The sequence below is a fragment of the Pogonomyrmex barbatus genome, unplaced genomic scaffold (assembly GCF_055798465.1).
Source record: "Pogonomyrmex barbatus isolate J1 unplaced genomic scaffold, ASM5579846v1 scaffold1, whole genome shotgun sequence".
In the NCBI taxonomy this organism is placed as follows: domain Eukaryota; kingdom Metazoa; phylum Arthropoda; class Insecta; order Hymenoptera; family Formicidae; genus Pogonomyrmex; species Pogonomyrmex barbatus.
Window position 1 is genome coordinate 5,994,621 of NW_028297098.1, and position 19,791 is coordinate 6,014,411.

Sequence of the window (19,791 nt, forward strand, 5' to 3'; positions counted from 1 at the left end):
ATTCATCATTTCCACCTCATTTGCTCGAATTTGGCCGTTAAATTTTATTTACACACACACACACACACACACACACACACACACACACACACACACACACACACACGCGCGCGCGCGCGCGCACACACACACATACACACACACACATATATCTTTCATGATTTCGAAAACGAGAAAACGCACGCAGTTTTGCCTCCCGCGCTTTATGGAGAATAAATATCAAACTGCTTTCGAGATGAGCGCGACGAATGGTATGACTACTTGTCTCTTTCGTTCCCGTTGCCAATTATGCCTCGAAATGCTGCCGTTGAAAATATTTCAACGATGGCGCAATGCAGCAAGCCGCTCTTTCCCGTCAGGCATTTCGCGGAGATAATGGCGTTGTCTCTCGGTCGCTGTCATTCGCCGAGCCCGGCGGAATCGTGCCCCTTATCACCGCCGTACGAGCGGACAAACAATAGCGGCGGACAATGGCAGCGCTCGATCGACAACAATGGATTTTGTCGTATTCTCTAATCCGCGCCGCGCGCGGAGACGAGCGCATCGTCCGCGCCGACGATGCGTTTTCTCCCTGCACTTGGATATTTTCGCTAATTAATGAGAATTTGTCTTCTCGTTCTCCGACATGGAGCATGATGATCCGCGCCAAGAGTTTTCGTATTTACGAGCGCGATTCTCTTTTTATCTAAAAAAATAAAAGAGCCGAAGAAAATTTGGACTCCAAATTGTTTCCGAGTATCATTTGAAAATTCTTGGTATTTCTAAAATAATCTCGTCTGCCTTCTATTCAGATTTCTCATTGTGACTTGATGTTCCCTCGTCTCGTTCTGTGTGCATGTACTGTACTGTGTACAGTAGAGTCTGCTAATCTGGTAATCGAGAGTTAACCCTTGCTCCAGGAAATCACCCCGGAAAGCCTCAACGAGATTTCCACGCGCCAGGGATGATCCCCTCGTTATTATACAGAGAGGGTGGTATAGACGGTCGAGTAATTCCTTCATTACCGACATCGGGCTCTACGTTGTATCAAGAATCGTTCAGCCGTTTGTCTTACAAATGTTGCGAACCAGAAATACAATGTCACGTCGAAACAATGAGCCGACCGTGCCGAAGTTTCCCCGAGATTTACACGTGTAAGGAGCGAGCTCTTTCTATCTATGGATGGTTAAAAACCAACGCGCAAAAGAAGGCACTGTAAAGAACACGGAGGGAGGGAATGACGGGAAAAAGAGGGAAGAGACAGTACAGAGAGAGAATAAAGAAGTCCAGGGAGAATGGAAATCCATTAACGAGTGCCGTTTTCATACCTCCTCTATGCCTCTCTCGTGCACTCACCCCCTTCGTCTCCAACCATCTCGCCGCTCACTCTTAGCCGCTCTTATATATCTTCCTCTCTCTCTTTCTTCGTCTTGTTGCCTGAAAGAGCATTCATCAGCACAATAGATCGTTCATTACCGATACCGAGACCCGAAAAGCGGGTAGATAGTAATGCGAGTAAAGGGGTAGTCGGCCGAGGTGCGAGTCTCTAGGTGTGCGTGCAGGACTTTATTCGTGCGCGTATATTTCAACCCTCGCAGACACAGCTCTGCAGTATCACGCACATATATGGGAATTTGCGGGGACGAGCGTAGAAAAGAGGTTGGTTTTAAGGAAAGCGGCCGGATCTTCACAGATCTTCTGAGAGCAGCTTCGCGAATCACAATTACAACGAAGTCGCGTCCGATAATGATTCGAATTTAAAACCGTTCTTTGCTTTTAGTCACTTCACTCGATGATTTCATCTTGCTCGACATATATACATGTATACATATATACATGTATGATCGAACAAAAGACAGGAATTGGCAATATTATGCATACTGAAATGATAACATTCTTGCGTCATATATGTGATCCGATGAGACATTTCTTTAATTTGTGCAAAGTTTTATTAGGTTCGATGATTCATAATATATCCTCATCATTTCTCATGTACGCAGTCACAGTCAGAAGGCGTATCTTGCAAATGAATGATTTCCTCGTATTTGAGCTGATCAAGAAAATTAAGAACGATGCTTATAATCAGAATTGGATATTCAAACACGACGAGAGAAATCTTGATTGCTAAAATACGTGAATTTATATTTATCTGATCGATTAATATTGAAAATAAAAATTAGGCATTAGTTAAGAAAATTTTAATGTTTAACATGATGTCCTGACATGTGCATGAGAAACAATGAAAATATGAATCACAACCGATTCTGAGTGTTCAAGTATTGTACATATTAAAGAACTATCTTAGTTATTGTATTACACACGTAATGTAACAATACTGTTATCGCAACGTGCGCAGCATTGCCAGTCGTGAAACTTTTTGCCTGACCATGTATGTATATTTAAATACAGTAATTGCATTGAATATTCTCGAAAGAGTAACTTTTGGTTAAACTAAAATGTTACATATGTCATAAAATATCTCACAGATAAAATTTCTCTTCATTCTTGTCTTCTTATTTTCAATGAAGTAGTTAAGGGATTATAGAATTTCTGCCATTGATTTTTATCATATTTATTTTTAATAGCTACAAATGTTTCGGCAATCTCGACAATCTGTCAAAAATTAATATATTTGAATTGTGCCCCAGCTTTTCTCGGATAATAATTTGAATCCGTTTTTTATCCAGTAACGTGTTAAGGCTGTGAAGAGGATCCGGAAGTGACAAAATCAACGGACATCAGTCGCGACCATCGATGGCGGCCGCGAGTTTTCCTCCAAACTTCTCAAACGTCGGTGTACTAGAGAACTGGTAAGTATATTTTCCATAATATTTCTATTTTTTTTTTTTTAATTGTTAGAAATCGCATTTGCTTCTATAAACATTGAAAACTTGTTTTGTTGTCACGCTCCAAATCAGTAAATTAGTCATTTATTCACATCTTTGTAAAACTAATCTACTTATAATATATCGAGTTATACGTTACTATATAACACGATTTATTACGATGTTTAATATAATAATAAATGATTGGAAATCCGAGAACAAATTATAAATAATTTTCGTTCTTGGATTAACTTCCCGTTTATTATATCCCTTCGACCGACTGTTTAGTGTTTAATAAACAAAAATTATGACGAATGATAAATTTATCTCAAACTGTTGGGACTCCTGTTGTCTCGAGGCTGTAAATCATTGCTTATTCGATAATATTAATTTTAGAGATACACGTATTTATATATATCCGAATATATAACGTGGCTATTGAAGATATACTAATTGATATTAATGCATGGGAACTCAGCTTTAATCGCAAATAGATTAGGCTTATGCTATGTCTGCATGTCGGTAATGCGTAAACTTATACTTCCTGTCTCAAACTGTTTTACGATCATTGTATACACAGTGCACGATACACGTTGTAAAAAGGTACATTCGCATCTACGATGACATAGTATCGACTATTTATTGAATTATCTTAACTGAAATTATTTTTTCATTTACATCTTCATCGCGATTGAATATTCTCTCGCAGTTAATAGGTCGCAAACTGTATATGTGCAAAATCAGCATCTAACTTACATTTAATGAGTCATTTCTGAAGCATCGCCGAGAATGAGATCATTAATCATCATATATCGCGATCATTTAACGTCTTAACATTTAAATATTTTGATGGCCGAAATAAGAGTCAAAATGTTAGTCGAATCCACTCGGGTCTAACTTACGGGCCAAATTTCGTCGTCTAATTGCGCGCTCCTCGGGTTCAAACCGCGAAAATTTTCTCCTCATTAATTTCGTCTTAATCTTAATCAAGGAATCCGTTTCGCGCACGTTCCTCGCAAATCATCTCGCATAGCCGAACGAGACGAGATCCGACATGATATTTGAACGTCGCCGGGCACAATATAAAATAGCTTAGACAATGCGGCATTGTGTTGTATACACGTTTCGAGATATCTTGGCACGGAAGGTCAGACGCCGTATTATCGTCCGCCCGTCACGAACGGGAATGGGGGATAGCCACGGCAGCGAAGACGGCGGGATGAAAAGTAGGTTTCTCCTATTTCCCAGTTTTTGATTAAAGTTCTTTTAGGAAGAGAGCAAGCATAGCGATTCTCCGTACACACGTACCCGCAGACACGTAAATGGATGAAAACTCACGCGTCATACGCACGCCTCTCCGCGTATTCGTTTCCTTTCTCCCTGACATTTCCGTTATATTTCCGCGGTTCTTTCTAGCCGAAGGGAAAACAGGGAGGGAGAGGGGGGGGGAGGATAGTCTGTATATCTGTACATCCGCGACTAGGTCTTTCTCTTTAGTGCACCCTTTGTTCCCGATTCGCGGACCTTACTCTTACGAAGATCGAACAAGGAGAATAGTAATCAGAGGGACTTTTGTGGCGATGCGCCGTGTAATAACGCGAATGTTTTCTTAGGAAAACCGCGAATCGATGTATTCGTTCGCGAGATGAGTCTACTGCCTACGTGACTGCTGATTATCCATCGAGACTATAAAACGGGCAGCGGTAATATTACATGTCATCACGTTACGCTTGAATTGCAAACGCAATTCAAAATCCCGAAATAGTTGAGAAGTCGCGCGTGGTTTAATCGTACGTGAATTTGTAATATCCGGATATATATGCATGTGTATATATTATGTATAAATATATATATATATATATATATATATATATATATCACGAGACGCTTAAATGTTATTTATAACTATATATGTGCGACGAATAGCTTCGTAACGCTTTTCATTATAACGATTAAATGCCGCATCGATCCCCGAATGTCGATTAGCGGCATTAGCGCGGAGAAGGATTATATCGTTCATCGCGACTGATTCGCGTCCGAATTATATATCGGCAATCTCTCTCGTTAAAAGAATTTAATAATGAATAATCTTCCTATGATGTAATAAGCGTAAAATGTTATATTTATCCTTCAAAATCGATTATTGCCATGTCACAAATGTGCTATTTCACGTACCCGGGCTATTCGTATCTTTCCAAAAATCCAAAAGGTTGAAAAAAATAATGTTCTACATTTCGAAAATATTTGAAATATCTTTTTTCGGGGAGCTTCCTATTTTTCATTTTGATTTGTTGCGACGTATTACCGTGCGCTATACCGTAATGTACTTTGAGTCACATCGACTCGGCACGTTTTAAAACACGACGTCTCTCGTTCGAACATTCCTCAAGCTTCAGAAATATCGATTTATTTGCAGGCGTGTATTTTCCGCTGCGGAGCGTTGTGTTATGTCCGCGCGTTGGCATATTTGGCGTTTCGGCGCTTCCTCGTTACGTCGCGGTGCGTAACGAGAGTATGCTAAATGACGAACGCGCGCGGGTGCGCGATTCATTCTCATTGGTACTTTGTTGCGAGAGGTAGAATGGCGATGCGGAGCGGCCGTGCAAGCGCGCGATAGCGCTCGTATTTTCGGACGGTCCATTGAGAAAGGCGACAGTCGCCGCTCGCTGACAGTCGCGTGTTGACGGCAGTTCCTTCGCAGTTTGACGCGACTTAGAGGCGCGTGTGTGAGGCCGACGAGCAGGTGCTGGGTCGCCCACGCGACGTATATTGGTCGACGAGATAGAGTGGGTGGCGGCCACAATTAGCCGACGTTAGCGCGCGCGTACGTCATAAATTGATATTACGTCAGCGGCGGACGTCGCGCCGCGACGCGCCTCGTCGCGGCAGAGCCGCGTCTGTGACAAACCGTTCGGATTTTTGCTAGCGCGGAGCGCGACGCGCGGAATTAATTTGCGCGACGGCGGCGGAAATAGAGATTGAAACGAATCCGCCGGCCGAGATTTTCCAGCGGAGACAGCGGAGGCAGGCAGGCAGGCAGGCCGTGTCGCGACTCGCGCCAGCCGCTCCGCATCGCCGACCGCTCTCTCGCCGGGGCGAGCCCCGGGAGAAACTTCTAAATGAGTTTGAATATTTGATAAATTCGGGAAACGTCGCGTGTCGCGCTATTTCCCGCTTTTATTTGGTTCTATTACAGCGGCTTCACGTCGGAGAGACAGCGGAAAAGCAACGGATATTTGTCTCCGCTTTTTTTTTTCTTCTTTTTCTTCCTCTCGTTTGGCGACGTTACTTCTTTTTTCGCGCATTTTTCTGCTTTTGTTCGATTTTACCTAGGGACGATTGACATAAGCGTGTCATTTGTAAAGCCGTCGTTCAGATCGTTTCCGCTTTTGCGCCACGGGAGAGACTTCGCCGCGATGGATATTTATGCAAGTTTCGAGTCTTCGTGGCAGGTATTTCGAAATGCGTTTTTCCGTCCACGGCGGAAAAGACTCGAGCGCATCGTATCCGGCAAACTAAATTTTTCGATCGATTTCCATTCCATCGAAGCTTAAGATTTTCATTAGGAATTCTATTAGCAGGATTAACTCGCGCGCGGATATGATTTGCACATTACGGTACCATTATCTTGAATTTTACACAAGCCGATGCGTCCGCTAATAATCCCTCAAACGTAAATCCGGATAAGAAATCCCGATAGCTAAATGGAGTACGGTCAAAGTACTCGCCGTCGTATTGATTTTGATATGATATTGATGAAATTAATTATCATAAAAATAAAAACGTCTAGAATAAAGGTAGAATCCGCACTATCCAATTTCAAAAATATTGAGTTCTATTATAAAAATAAACAGAGCTAGTTGTCACTTTGAATAGAAAGGATATACTTTCTAACGATTATTTAATATCCTGTGAAAAACACTAATAATGTACTAAGAGAGAAAGTCGAGGTTTTTGTACAATAGTTAATTATCGAGGCTGTGATTACGGGCGGAATTGCGCGGAATCACTTTTGTTGCGTAATCCGTGCGCGAGGGACAATCCTCGGGACTATCTCAGTGGCTCGGAGGAAGAGTGTATCACCTCTTGTATCGCATGCTGTCGACGGGGAAACCGCAGCGATGGCCCTACATACCGCACAGCAGGGTCGTATAAACGAGTTTTCGGTGGAAGTGGCTCGACCCACGAGTTTCCGGTGTCGCGGAATTGCCTTGGCCGGTAACGCCTTTGCCACGGTACACCGCACGGCCGCAATCTGTTCTGCATTATCCCCGTGTCTAAAATCGCCACCGATAAACGTTACGCGATCTCGACATTTTTATTTCGAGCTGTCGACATAATCGCGTCATTGATATTTCACCTGTTCTATTTGCGACCGTTCTGTTACGACAATTGCATTATCGACGTATCGCTTCAAATGGAAGTGCAAAGCTGTTTATAGTTCGGTCAAGGTTTGATATTATATCCTTATTACTCTGAAATATGTTTTCTATATTCCTTTCCGTTATATCTCTAAAATTTTCTACTTTTACAATTGTCCATTAAATTTATCGTTGCTAATGAAATTACATATTACGATATCTCTAGTATTTTCAACCGGAGACATATTACGATTATATTGTGTAATTTAATAAAAATGGTAAAGGATTTTTTCGTATTGAGTCGTAAGAAATATCACAGAAATATCAGAATATCCACTCAGATTCCTTTTCGTGGTGACCCTTCAGATCGAGACGATATCAAACTTGACAAGCGAAACAGAAAGTCCGCGTTACGGCAAGCTTTTCGTAACGATTTCACCGGGTGATATCGCTACCAAGATATCAAAAACTGATGTGACCGCGATACACGTGACTATATATACCGGTAATCCTTTGCAGACTGTACATTTTCCGTTAGATTATTTCTCTGACAGTGTCATTAAGGATATTGTATAAAAAGGAAACTAAATTTCAAGAGTAAAGCTTTTTTAAAATAAAATATCTTTAATTATCAAAATTGCTAGCGAACTGTTTTCAGTAAAAATCCCAAAATAATTTTAACCAGGAAGAGACTCATCAAATTATTTTCGTTAGTTTTCTTTCATCAAAATTATGATTTGCCCCAAATCAAAGAACATCACAATAAAGAATAATCGAGTTAGAGTGGCAAATTTATTAGCTAGGAAAATTCATTTATTATTTAAACAAAAAAGTTGTGATTCAAATAATTTCCTGGAGTAATTAATTAACTTCCAACATGTTTGTAGAATCTATTTTATTACTATTCACAATTTTTTGCAGCTTTTTTCGATAATATCGGTTATTAATTCCAGATATTTTTATGGCACAAAATGTATAATTGTAGAATGAGTTTCGTTTATATACGAACCGTCTGTTCGGCGTGGCACAATAATTGTTTCTTTGTTTGTGCCATGGCACAATAATTGTTTCTTTTACTGTTTTACACAATGAAAGTACGGTGGATAGTTGTCTCTGAGGGAAAACTCGTCACGACGTGTACCAGCTGGCACGCCAGGCACAAGGCGGGTTGTACTACTTGCGAAAGAATCACCTCCGCGCTATACATTCACTCACCATGTTCCTTTTTTCCTCCCTCTCGTTATTGAAAATCCATTATTATGCGCTTCACTTTCTTGTCTAACTCTTTGAGGTGAGGAGGTATGAAAAATGTATCAATCTCTTTATAAATTTGGACCTCGATGCCCCTCGATGCGCTACGTGGAAATTTCAAAAGATGTAAGATTTAATATAGGAATTAAAATTCCGTGTACGTGTTCCCCTCCTATGACCGAATGGCTTAAATGGATTATAATGACGTACGTGTCAAACTGACTGAACTGTACTACGTGCCAAGTAATTTAGCCTGGTTATATCGCGAGAAGTCACAGATCATTATCACGTCCGGTTTCCAGAACGAATGTCACTTAAGTCTGGGAAATTTTACAAGAGCTAATATATTAACGCAATTTTAAAGAAGAGCGACGTTAAGTTATCTAAAAATCGCCCGATATGCCATTTCTCCCTTTTACAATATTTCTTATACCTGTAAAAAAAAGAATGCAAAATGTTCTCTCCATTGCGCGAGTTGTTTCTTGTAAGTACTTCTTATATAATAATGATAATAGACACTGAATTTTGGAAAATAATCATTTTGCAAGAAATGCGCGAAACATTTCGCATTATTGCCGAGAGGTAAAAGTGCGCGAAGTCTTCTCCGTATATTTTCTTCAATAGAGTGGTGCACTTAACCACCTCCCTCTCTTGCTCTTTAGTAAAAGCTCTTTTGCTACGGCCAGTTTATACTCTCATTTAACGTTCTTTCTTCTTTTCAATTATCTTACTATCGCTCACATTCCAGGCTGCGAACAAATATGAGTTTGCCGACGATATTTCGGCCATATTCCACCCTATGAATAATTCCTCGCTTGAGAAATCCTTCCGATCATATCTCTTTCGAGCACTAGTTTAAAACACCCTGAGAAAAATATTTGCCGAACAAACGCAAAACACACATACACACCCTTATTCGAGTTTGAAAGCGTGTAACTTCACGGAAACTCACTTTGGAAAATTCTGCGAATATTTACAACACAGATGCTGCAACGTCCTCCCGACTTACGGGAAATGTAAAAAATAATAAACGTATCTCGTATATTATCTATATATTTGCTGGGCGTTGGCCGTGTAATCGTTACTTTGCGATACTTATGGGGTTGTTATTCGGTTTTTCTGTGGTACATGAGTGCCGCACCACAGTTTCGTATTTCTCGCCTCGGTATCTCGGCGTCTTGCGACCTGTTCTCGAAGGAAACGTAGGTAGACGGAAGATGAAAGAGAGGGCCGTCGTTTACGGGCGGTAAGTCGGCCAATTTATGGCACTCAGAAATTTATAGGTTCAATTTCCGCGATATTTAAACGACTCGACGGCGAAATCCTCGCTACCCCCGCCACCCCTAGCCCCCAGCCCCGTGCCACGCGTGCACGCATGCAGTTTTCGCTTCGATTTTTATTATTTCAGCGTTAAAGAAATTATTATTGTTGATTTCCCCGAATCGTCCAATTATTTTGGACTAATTGCGCGAACAAAATTAATAGTTGGAATTTTTTTTGCTTTGTGATACCAAAAATTTAAAATCGTGTGAGCACGTTTACGTAGATCTTTATTTAATACCTTTTTAATAGTATTTCATTGAACACGAAAAATTGATTTAGATTATAACGATAGTTATAATTAGATTTACATTCACTGTTATGCTGAATTTGATCTTAATTTATCGCTCACGATTTTATTGTCATTAATAATTATTGCTTTTCATCACGCGAGTCGCGGTATTTATTGCGAAATGTTGTACTCCGATATACGTGGGTTTTAGAAACGACCTCAATAGAGTTTTCACGAGGAGAATATGTTCACAACACAAAATCCTTGCCAAATATACAGACGTTACTCGTGCCTGGAGAGCGACAAATATAGCGAGCTGGAATATTAATTTAAGCCAACATTATTTCGCGTACGCGGCATTAGAACGGAGTGCGATTAACGTGAATAATTCGAAATATTTTGACTTCGCGACAATAAAGGGACAAACACATAGGCGTCAAGTAAAAATTTTTAAGCCATTGGGTTTGTTAGAAGAGACTTTTTTCGAAAGCTTTTGGAATATCATTGCGTAGCAGTAACCCGATACCTTTCTAATGGCACATCCTCTCTTTCCTACTTCGTTTGGGTAAAATCAATTTAAATATAGTTCGTTAGCCCGACGCGTTGTTATCTCCCAGAGGAAAGAAACGCTGTTATATAGCGACGAGTGGCATCGAGAACCACCGAGGAGCTGCCGGTCGCACTATGCAAATTGAATTTACGTAATAAAATTGCACGATTCTCTGTCGTCCCGGTCGGAGCTCAGAGCTCGGAACACGCAGTATCTTTACGGAAGCGACTCTCTCTCCCCTTCTCCCCCATCCCCTTCCCTCCCCCCCTCCTTTTTGCAACCTTCCTTCGGTAGAGAAGCGCTACGACTGCAGGGGTAAACCCCAGGTGTCTGCCTCATCTCGAGTGGAGTCGTGTTACAGGGGCTGCGGAGGGCTGCCCGTAGAGAGCAGCGTTTCCTGCTCTTTGTCTTCGACGATTCGCGCGGAAATCGTTTGCTCGCAAGTCAGTAGCGCGAGTTATTCGCGAGTCTGTTAGTCGCGTGATACCATCCGCGAAACACCCTCCCGCGGAGGGATGGACTGCATACTCCTGCCTGTCTGTGGAAATCTTTCACGAGGACGCGCATCCTCCCCGTGGATGTAAAATTACAGGAAATTCCGGACTCCCCTTATGAAGCTGAAAAGCGCATTCGTATATTCCCGCGTACGTCAATCCGCAGGCGGAGCGCGTCTCGCGAAACGTAACTCGCGAGGCGATTTTGTTCCTTTTTTCCTTTCTCAAAGTGTCTTCGCCGTAGTACTGTAACAGTACTTTCGTAAGTCTGTTACGTTGGAATATTACAAAGCGAATTTTCTTGCGACGTATTGCGAGACAGTTTCAGCCGCGGTGTCTGTCGCAACGTGCCAGACGTTGGCAAGACGCTCATTTTGCAAGAAACGATAACTCAACGAGTGTCCACCGCGTTGTCCATAATTATATAATCGGCGCTCGAATCCTCGAGATACTCTCTCTCTCTATACTTAGTAAGTCACAATCGATGAAACTTAGCAACAGGATACTGACGTATTTACCTGAAACTGAATGATTACTTAAGGTTTATTTCAATAATTACTGTCCTCAATTTACACACAGAAAAAACAGTTTCTGAACATAGATCTGAAAAATAATGTTGTTGAGCCATCAAAATAATTATATATAGGACATTTAATTGTTAGAATACAAAAAAATTTTGCAATATTTTCATCATATTTAAATACTTTTTACTTATTGCTAATAATAATAATAATAATAATTTTGATGAGCTAGCAAAATAAATGTTCCGTTTGATCCGTATCTGTATCAAATTTTTTAAATCTTATAGCGAAATTATTCTTTCCGTGCAGCGTTAAACTCACAGGAAGAAAGGCGTGTCTCTGATCATTCTGTATACATCAGTTCAAGGAAAATCAATTATTTACTTCCGGTCCTACTACACGCACACGCAGGTGCATCCGGAATCTGACCGACGGTGCAACGATTTTGGAGGAAGGCCAGTGCGCCCTGAATCCCGCAATCGTTCCCGCAATATAACACGCAACATTTCGTACATTCGTGCATTCGTGTGATTTTCGTGCCACGCGAAGTCCGCCGTTTTAAGCGGGATAGCGAGAACGAGGGCGAGAACACGAGCGTGAAAATCGGTTACGTGGATATTGCGGAAAAACGAGCGAGCTCAGAAGACTGCGCCGTCCGTCTCCGCAAAGAGCATTGTCGTTACGTGTATATCTCATCCCGCATCTCGCGCACGTTCATCCCGCTGTATCATCCGCCGGTTTACGTCTTTTCGCTCTCAATTATGCAAAATCGCAGTGTCGAGCGCGGTGGTGCATTTTCGTGCGCCGAGGATATGCGGTTAAGCCCCCGCCTCTCTCGTACCTCCCGAAAGCGTTTTGCGGCCTGCTTAAAATTGCTCGGTCGAGTCAAGGGGGAAGCAAAGATCGAGTCGTTACTTAACGGGGGGGGGGGAGGATTAGACAGGGGGGGATCGCGAATAGGATTGAAAATATCCTGAAAGCGAGTTAACTCGTTTATTCGCCAAGTACCGTAATTCAGGTCGGTAATTTCGTAAACACGTCTTCTCACTGCAGGTTATAAATTAATCGATCACAGAGGTGAGTCTTAAATCATCACCGCATCAGGCAAAAAGACGTCTCATTGAGAAATATGGAGGAACACGTGTTAATTTGGCACCCTTCGAACGCTCCGGTTTAACGGTGCGTGTAATCGAATATCTCATTCAAATTACATTTCCCATGTTTGCTTACACATATTGTGCGGAACGTGTAATCGCGATTATTGCATAACCAATGGCGTCGGGCCGCGATATATCCTTTCGCTTCATGGTACCCATACTGGTTTTCTCGCCGGGCCCACGTTCCTTTGTGCTTCGCACGCACACCGACCGGATCTGCAACAATACCGAGGCGGCAATTTTCTCGAGAATCCTTTCTCGCGAACACCGACGGCCGCGAATGGCGGATCCAAAGAAAATAACGTCGCGAGCATGTCGTAACTTGTCGACCTAAGCATCGTTAACAATTGCAAAAGACAGTTCCTCGATGAGGAACCCTCCGGGACACCCTGTACATCTACTCGGCTTAATTAAACGTTCGATATTATAAAATTGATTATGCTTTAGGTGCGGCATCGAAGATTTTATCTACCATCAATTTTCCACTACGCAACCGGAGAAAGAGAAGGAGGAAGGGGGGGGGGGCAGGTGCGGTCGCTCTGGTTAATTGAAGTCTTAATAATTAACAAATATAAAATACGTCTTTGTGCATTCATAACATTTAAGTCGTAACATTTCGCGTTTTTATAAAAAATGCAGATTACATCGCAGATGATTAAACTGCGACCGCGCATGGAGCGCGAATAATCATCAGGATGATTTACCGAATAGGTTTAATCACGGGTCAAATCGTTATTCTACACGTTGAAAACCGCGTGATGTTTTCGAATTTAAACTCTATTAACGCCTATAAAATCTGGAGCAAATTTGGAGGTCGCGAGATCCAACTTCGTCCGATCGCGTTCTTATCTCGCGGATTATCAGGTTGCTCCCCTCGAAACTTTCGATCCCCCTTTCGGGGCGAAATTCTCACCTCTCGAAACCGCGACGGTAGTTGAAAATTCAACGATTGAGCACCACTGCGAGGACTCCTTGGGCGCCCGCGCGCGTACGGCACGCTATGCGCCAGTCTTTTACCGGAGCGAAGGGCAGAGCAGCGAAACTGCGAACCGGCGTGGCGCGGCATGGCGCGGCGCGACGCGGCGGTATATCGGCACACATTCTGTTCCGTCTGCACGACGCGCGCGTGCACACACGTGCGCGCACGGACACACGTAACGCGCGACGGCGCACCGACACACCCACACAGTCGCGCATACCGCACGTACGTAGTACGCGCGGCTGCCGCCGCCGCGTAAGGGTGCGCTGGTACTATTCCCCCTCGCGTCCCAACCTAACCTATCTACCCCTACCCCGTCTGGGATCCCTTCAGCCGGCCGATCCCTCATCCCCACCACTCCCCGCGCTCAGTAGGCGCCCCACCACCGCGGCGTGTAGACGGCTGAAGCGCGTATACAGCTGCCACACACCGCCGCGCTTCGGAGTGCGCGAGGCTCGTCGCGAGAGACGTGAGACCGCGCATTGACGCCGTCGTCGTTCCTGTCCGGTCGATCGGTCCCGCGGTCGACCGCTAACCTAAAAAATCAACGAGGAACTTGTGACGCCGCCGGCAGGGTGCTGGGACCCTCCACGGTACGCTAAGCACGCCGGTGTGTTCCTTTGTGTGTCGCGCCGCGCACGTTCGCAACGTGCGCGATCCTTTGTCTCTCGGCGTTTCTCGAGACGGCGAGATCGGCGCGTTACCGGCGCGCTTCTTCGTCCGCACGCGTCTCTCCGTGTGCGCGGGCGCACGCGTGTCTAACGCCTCTAACGTGGACACGTTCGGTCCGGATAATACCTGCCTAACCTACCGCGACCTTGAACTTGTGTGCCTGTGACTATTCCGCGGCCGATCGCCCTCTCTCGAGACACGACAGCCAGGGTGGGAGAACGAGGGAGAAAAAGTGGGTGAGAGAAAGAGAGACGGAGAAGCCAACGAGTGAGGGAGCCGGCGACGTTGGGATCCTGGAAGTGAACGAGGATGTTTCCCTACGCAACCTTCCCGGCGATGGGGTAAGATACTCAAACTTTTTCTCTCTTTAATCGGCGTCCTCTACCCACTCGGGAGTATTTCGGGGTATCGGAAGGGACAGTGTTATTTCCCACGGGGAAATCGAGGCCCGCAATCGGCGGTGTCGGTTTTCCCGGCGACGCGATTCGCGCGCCTGCCGACATTGTTTTTTTCCGTGGGGATATTTTTCAGGCGCGGGCGCGCGAGTGTTTTCGGATAGTTGTAAAAACATCCGCCCGCGTTTTTGCCTCCGTTGGGAGAACAACGCGTGGGTGGTCGAACGACAGTTTTCGATCGACGTGCCCGCGAGGTTCCTCTCGCGATCGAAATCCAAAAAATCCCGACGTTTCTCTCCGTGCATGAGACGAGATTTTTCAGAGACGATCCTTCCTTTGTTTTGCAATACAAACATCCGCATCCTGGCGACGCATTTTTATATTTCTCCTGTCCGGAAACAACGGATCCTGGCCGGAAAGCGTCGTGAATCATGCGAGATTTCAGGTGAGGGAGAATCATTGAGATCTGGTATTCCGTGAGAAAACCTTCGGACGAACTGTATTTATTATTGTAAATCTGGAAGGCGAAACGTGAGCCTTCGTAAACGAAAGGCTGCCTGTGCCCGTGTTTCTCCTCGAATCCCCTCCCCTTTTCCTCAGTTTGTTTTTGTCACGCTGTCACGCTCTCAACGCTGGCCCGATCGTCGCTTTGTGTATAAACCCGCTCGGCGTATCTCGCTAAATCGTATTTCCTTCAAGAAGTACGTTAAACGTTGTAAATATGTTTCCCGTTACTAAACAGGAGAAACTTCCTTTTCGGAGAATTCGCCGTTCGAGCAACTGAGATCTCAATTTAAATTCTTGCAAAATTATATAACGTCGGCGTTTAAATCTACACAATGAATATTAGTCGGTGATACAACCTATTAGATCGTTCAAATTAACAGTTCGCCGAAGGTCAACTCGCGCCGAACGCACGCGTCTCCTCTCGCAAATTCTTGCGCGGAGAAATTAATTGACAGATGGAGAGATCATTTTCACCAATGTCCGCCCGTGATGCTCCATCGAGATGACGCCCGTTTATTGGCAGGAGCTACATTTATGACATTCATAGTTTGGCCTATGCCTCCTTCTATTCCGTCTCCTTTTTCCCGTTAATATCCGTCCGTTTCTCTCTTCCTTCCGGGCTCTCCTCTCATGCGCTTTTCTCTCGCGCGATCGCTCGCTCGTCCGCCCGCTTTCCCGGCGACGCCTCGTCACGGAATCGCGATTAAATCGATCCGACCGGGAGACCGGGATCAAATCGTCAGTCACCGATCTCTGTGTGTGAAGAGAGAAAAAGGGAGAGGAAAAGAAGCGCCGGACGATGGCGATCGCTCCTTTCTCTTTGCCTTTCTCGCGCTATCTCTCTCTCTCTCTTTCTCTCCTTTTCTCTCTCTCTCTTTTTCTCCTCCTCGCTTCTTTTCGTTGAAAAGCTTCCTACGTTGTCCTGGCAACGCGATGTCGCGGCAGGGCAGAGAACACGAGACGAGCTGTCACGATCACGTTAGGTTAGATTAGGTTAGCTTAGGTCGGCAACTCCTTCGTCTGCTTTTGCCCTCTCTCTCCTCTCCCTCTCTCTCTCTCTTTCGCTCACCCTTTTCCATCCACCGCGAGATCGGGTCGTCATGGCGACGTCAAAACAAGACGCGGAATAATATCCAGTGATGCACGGAACATCTTGACGATCTTGCGATTCGTACGGATGTTTCATCGATATTTTACGCCAGATTTCATCCATCGGTGAGAAACCTGACTCTGCCAAGCACGGCATTAAATGTATGTTCTCCTACATGAATTTTTTTCTACCAATTCCATCAATGAATTGGTGAATTAACTCAGGCATATATAATTTTCTCGCTTCTTTTCCTTTTTTCGCGCACAGATCGTGACGACGTCGCACGAGGGTCGTGAAATTTTACTTCAGAAATCGTGCGAGAAATAAATCCAGAAAAGGATTTTTTTTGTACAAAAAATATGCAAAACGATTTTTTACATGTAAATGATTTTAAACGAGGCGAACATGATGATGGCAATTATAATATCTTTTATTTATAGAAATAATAATTTTTTTATACATGCAATGCAATTTTTATGCGCGAATAATTTTGAGTGGCGTCAACGATATATACGATACATAAAAATTTTATATTTTATATTTATTTCACGAAATAGATTCGTTTTGAGTTACGCGTATTTATATAATTTATATACATGGAAAGAAATTTCATTGATCAATGAAATATACACACACAAAATTTATTAAATCAAGACTACATTTTTTCATATAAATCAAAATATTATAATCTTCAAATAGAAATTTGAGCAAAAAATATACTTGCGTCAATATAAATTCTATCAAATCAAGACTAAAATTTTTAAAAAGATTATAATATTTTTGCTCATATATGAGAATATATTTGTCTTGATTTAAAATTAACTCTCTCTCTCTCTCTCTCTCTCTCTCTCTCTCTCTCTCTGTGTGTGTGTGTGTGTGTGTGTGTGTGTGTGTGTGTGTGTGTGTGTGTGTGTGTGTGTGTGTGTGTGTTTCTTTGTCAAGATGTTATTAAATTAACAAAATTATTTTTACCTAGTTAGATCTAATTAGATTGGTATATAATATTTTTTTCCGTATATCATGCGTATTGTCGAAATTGAAAAATACAAAAAGCGAATACTTCGCGTTCTTGTTACGTTACCACACAAAGGATCGTAGCCTCGTCTCGATAACTTTTGCTCGACGTTTGCGTGTCTGGGACTCCCTCGAAACAACGCGATATCTCAACTATTCTCGATACAGAATCCACGGTGCAGAAAAAAAGAAAGACGGAAAAACAAACGGGGAATCGATCTCAGTTTCCAATGACATAGACCTTGATCGAAGCGCAACACCGTCGTGTTTTCTCTTCTCCCGCCGTTCTTCTTTCGCATCCCCCTCGCCTTCCCGAGTTTCGCTTCTATTTTCATAATTTTTCGTTTTTCTCGCTGATTGCTTTTCTCTCTCTGTCTCTTTTATTTCTTGCGTTCTACAAGATCCCTACGCAGATTGAAAATGACGCTCTCTCTCTTCTTTTTTCCTCCTTAGTCATAGTTCGTCTAAGTAAATTGGATATAAGTAGGTATATCAAGGTGCACGAGCATTGAGTCTATAGACATTTATTTTTATGCGATATGCGAACCAATCAAATGAATTTATTGTTACTTGCTAAATATTAATTTTAAATATGATAGAGTCATAATGCATCATGCGATGATGTGCGTTACGCATATGCGGAATTGTGATGGCGTATAAAGGTGCCAAATTATAATCGACATATGAGATTTCGTCGTTTAATCAGCTATTATATGCCGACGTTACATATAACGCTACAATCGCGTGGTTAATCTCTAATTGCATTTTAGTCATAGGACACCTGCCTAATTGAAGTTGTAACAAGCGGTCGGTAAAACGTTAGCGACTCGTCGCACCGCTAAAACTATTTTATCGTTCATTAACGACACGTGGTGCGTTTCCGACGAATAATGCGGAAAAAACACGATTGCATAGAATTTTACGCAATATCTTGGTAAAATATTCGTTCCGTGCGAATCTTTATGCAATATGTTAATTATTCATCATTATTTAAATTGATGCTAGTGCAAAGAAATGAAATGCTGGCGATTATTGTGCATCCTCATATCTTGAAATATATTTTCGATTTTGAAATGTAAAAATTACTTTGGACTTTGTCAAAGTCGGAACTTGCATAGCGTAGAAATAATTAGATATGCTCTATAGAAATAGCTACGCGAGTCGCGCAAAGCTGTTTATGCTTGCCTTGCGTCAATGCAGGCGCAGAATTCAGTTTCTTTTTCGAGCTACGCTCCGAGACGAATGTCTCCAATCGTGATTCACGGTGATCGATTAACGACTATTGAGAGATTTATCGTTATTCAGTGAAGCGCGCAGTATATCTTTCTCTCTCTCCCTCTGTCTCCTTCTCTCTTTCTCTCGCCTTCCTCCTTGTCTTTCTCTTTCGTTATTTCTACTTGACTGGCGTTGATAATTCTATGTAAGAGGAACCCGGACGGAGAAAATTATTCGATTGGATCGGTTGAAATTCGAGTGACAGTCCAGCGAAGAAAAGTGTCGCGGTTGACATAGCCGGGATTCTTATTTGATCGAATCCGTTTTATCGATCATAAAGCTGTCATGGCGACGACATTGCCTCTTGCGTAATGCCACTTGGAAACGTGATTCGACGGGGGGAGATACCTTTGCCGAGCATCGAATTACTCGCGGCGGCTTGCTCACGGCAACTTGCACATACAACGTTCCACAATCTTGTACTTGGAGCAGCTTCGCGATCGATATTATGCAATCACGTGACGAGCACTGTTTCGTACTGCAAAATTTCCTCGCGCGTTTCTCGCATTCTTATTTACTCGAGCCGAATAGATAAATAGCCGAATCCGTCCTCTTTCATCTTCAGATCTTCGCATTGCGAAGCACGCGATCGAATTTTAACAACGCGGAATTTACGAATGCGCGATCCGAACGCGTATCGAATGGATAGTGGAAGTACGGATGGATAATCATTAATTTATCGCGGCGAATTAATAATTGACGGTTAGCGATAATACTAGGTTTGATAAATGTTTTTTTTACGAAGTAGATTATGAGATTATGCGTTTCTAATTATCGTTGGAAATTATTCGGCAAATATGTTTCTCGATCATACTCGACATAGCAAATAATATTTATACAATTCTTTATTTTTTTCTCTTATCTTTTCCTGAGTTTTTTTACTTCTGAACCTCTCTTAACGACAATGACGATTTCGCGCCGGCTGATGTTCCGTTTTCAATTCGTGACAGCAAATACGCATAACGGTGAAGAGGCGAAGAGCGGGAATCGCGATTGTGGTTCGTTCCTCGAGAAAAGCCACGGCCACCGCTCGATGCCAGTTTTTGGCCGCGCTAAACACCTTTTCGCTCCTTTTTTCCCCTCTCGAGCTTCGACGCGATGCATTTGTCCTGTCTGCGAAACGTCCCGTTTTTAACGAGCGAACTGGGTGAAGGGCAGGAGGGGGAGGG

General features: G+C 43.1%; 1 protein-coding gene across 1 annotated transcript in view; it reads left to right on the forward strand.

The window, feature by feature from the left end:
- Positions 1-19,791, forward strand: part of msi (RNA-binding protein musashi) — a gene marked incomplete at its 3' end in the record, with an annotated part of 61,171 nt that overhangs the window by 8,594 nt on the left and 32,786 nt on the right. The window contains exon 3 of the mRNA XM_089081047.1: positions 2,667-2,789. Within this exon, the coding sequence (XP_088937173.1) occupies positions 2,734-2,789 (56 nt within the window). The remainder of the gene's footprint in view (positions 1-2,666; positions 2,790-19,791) is intronic.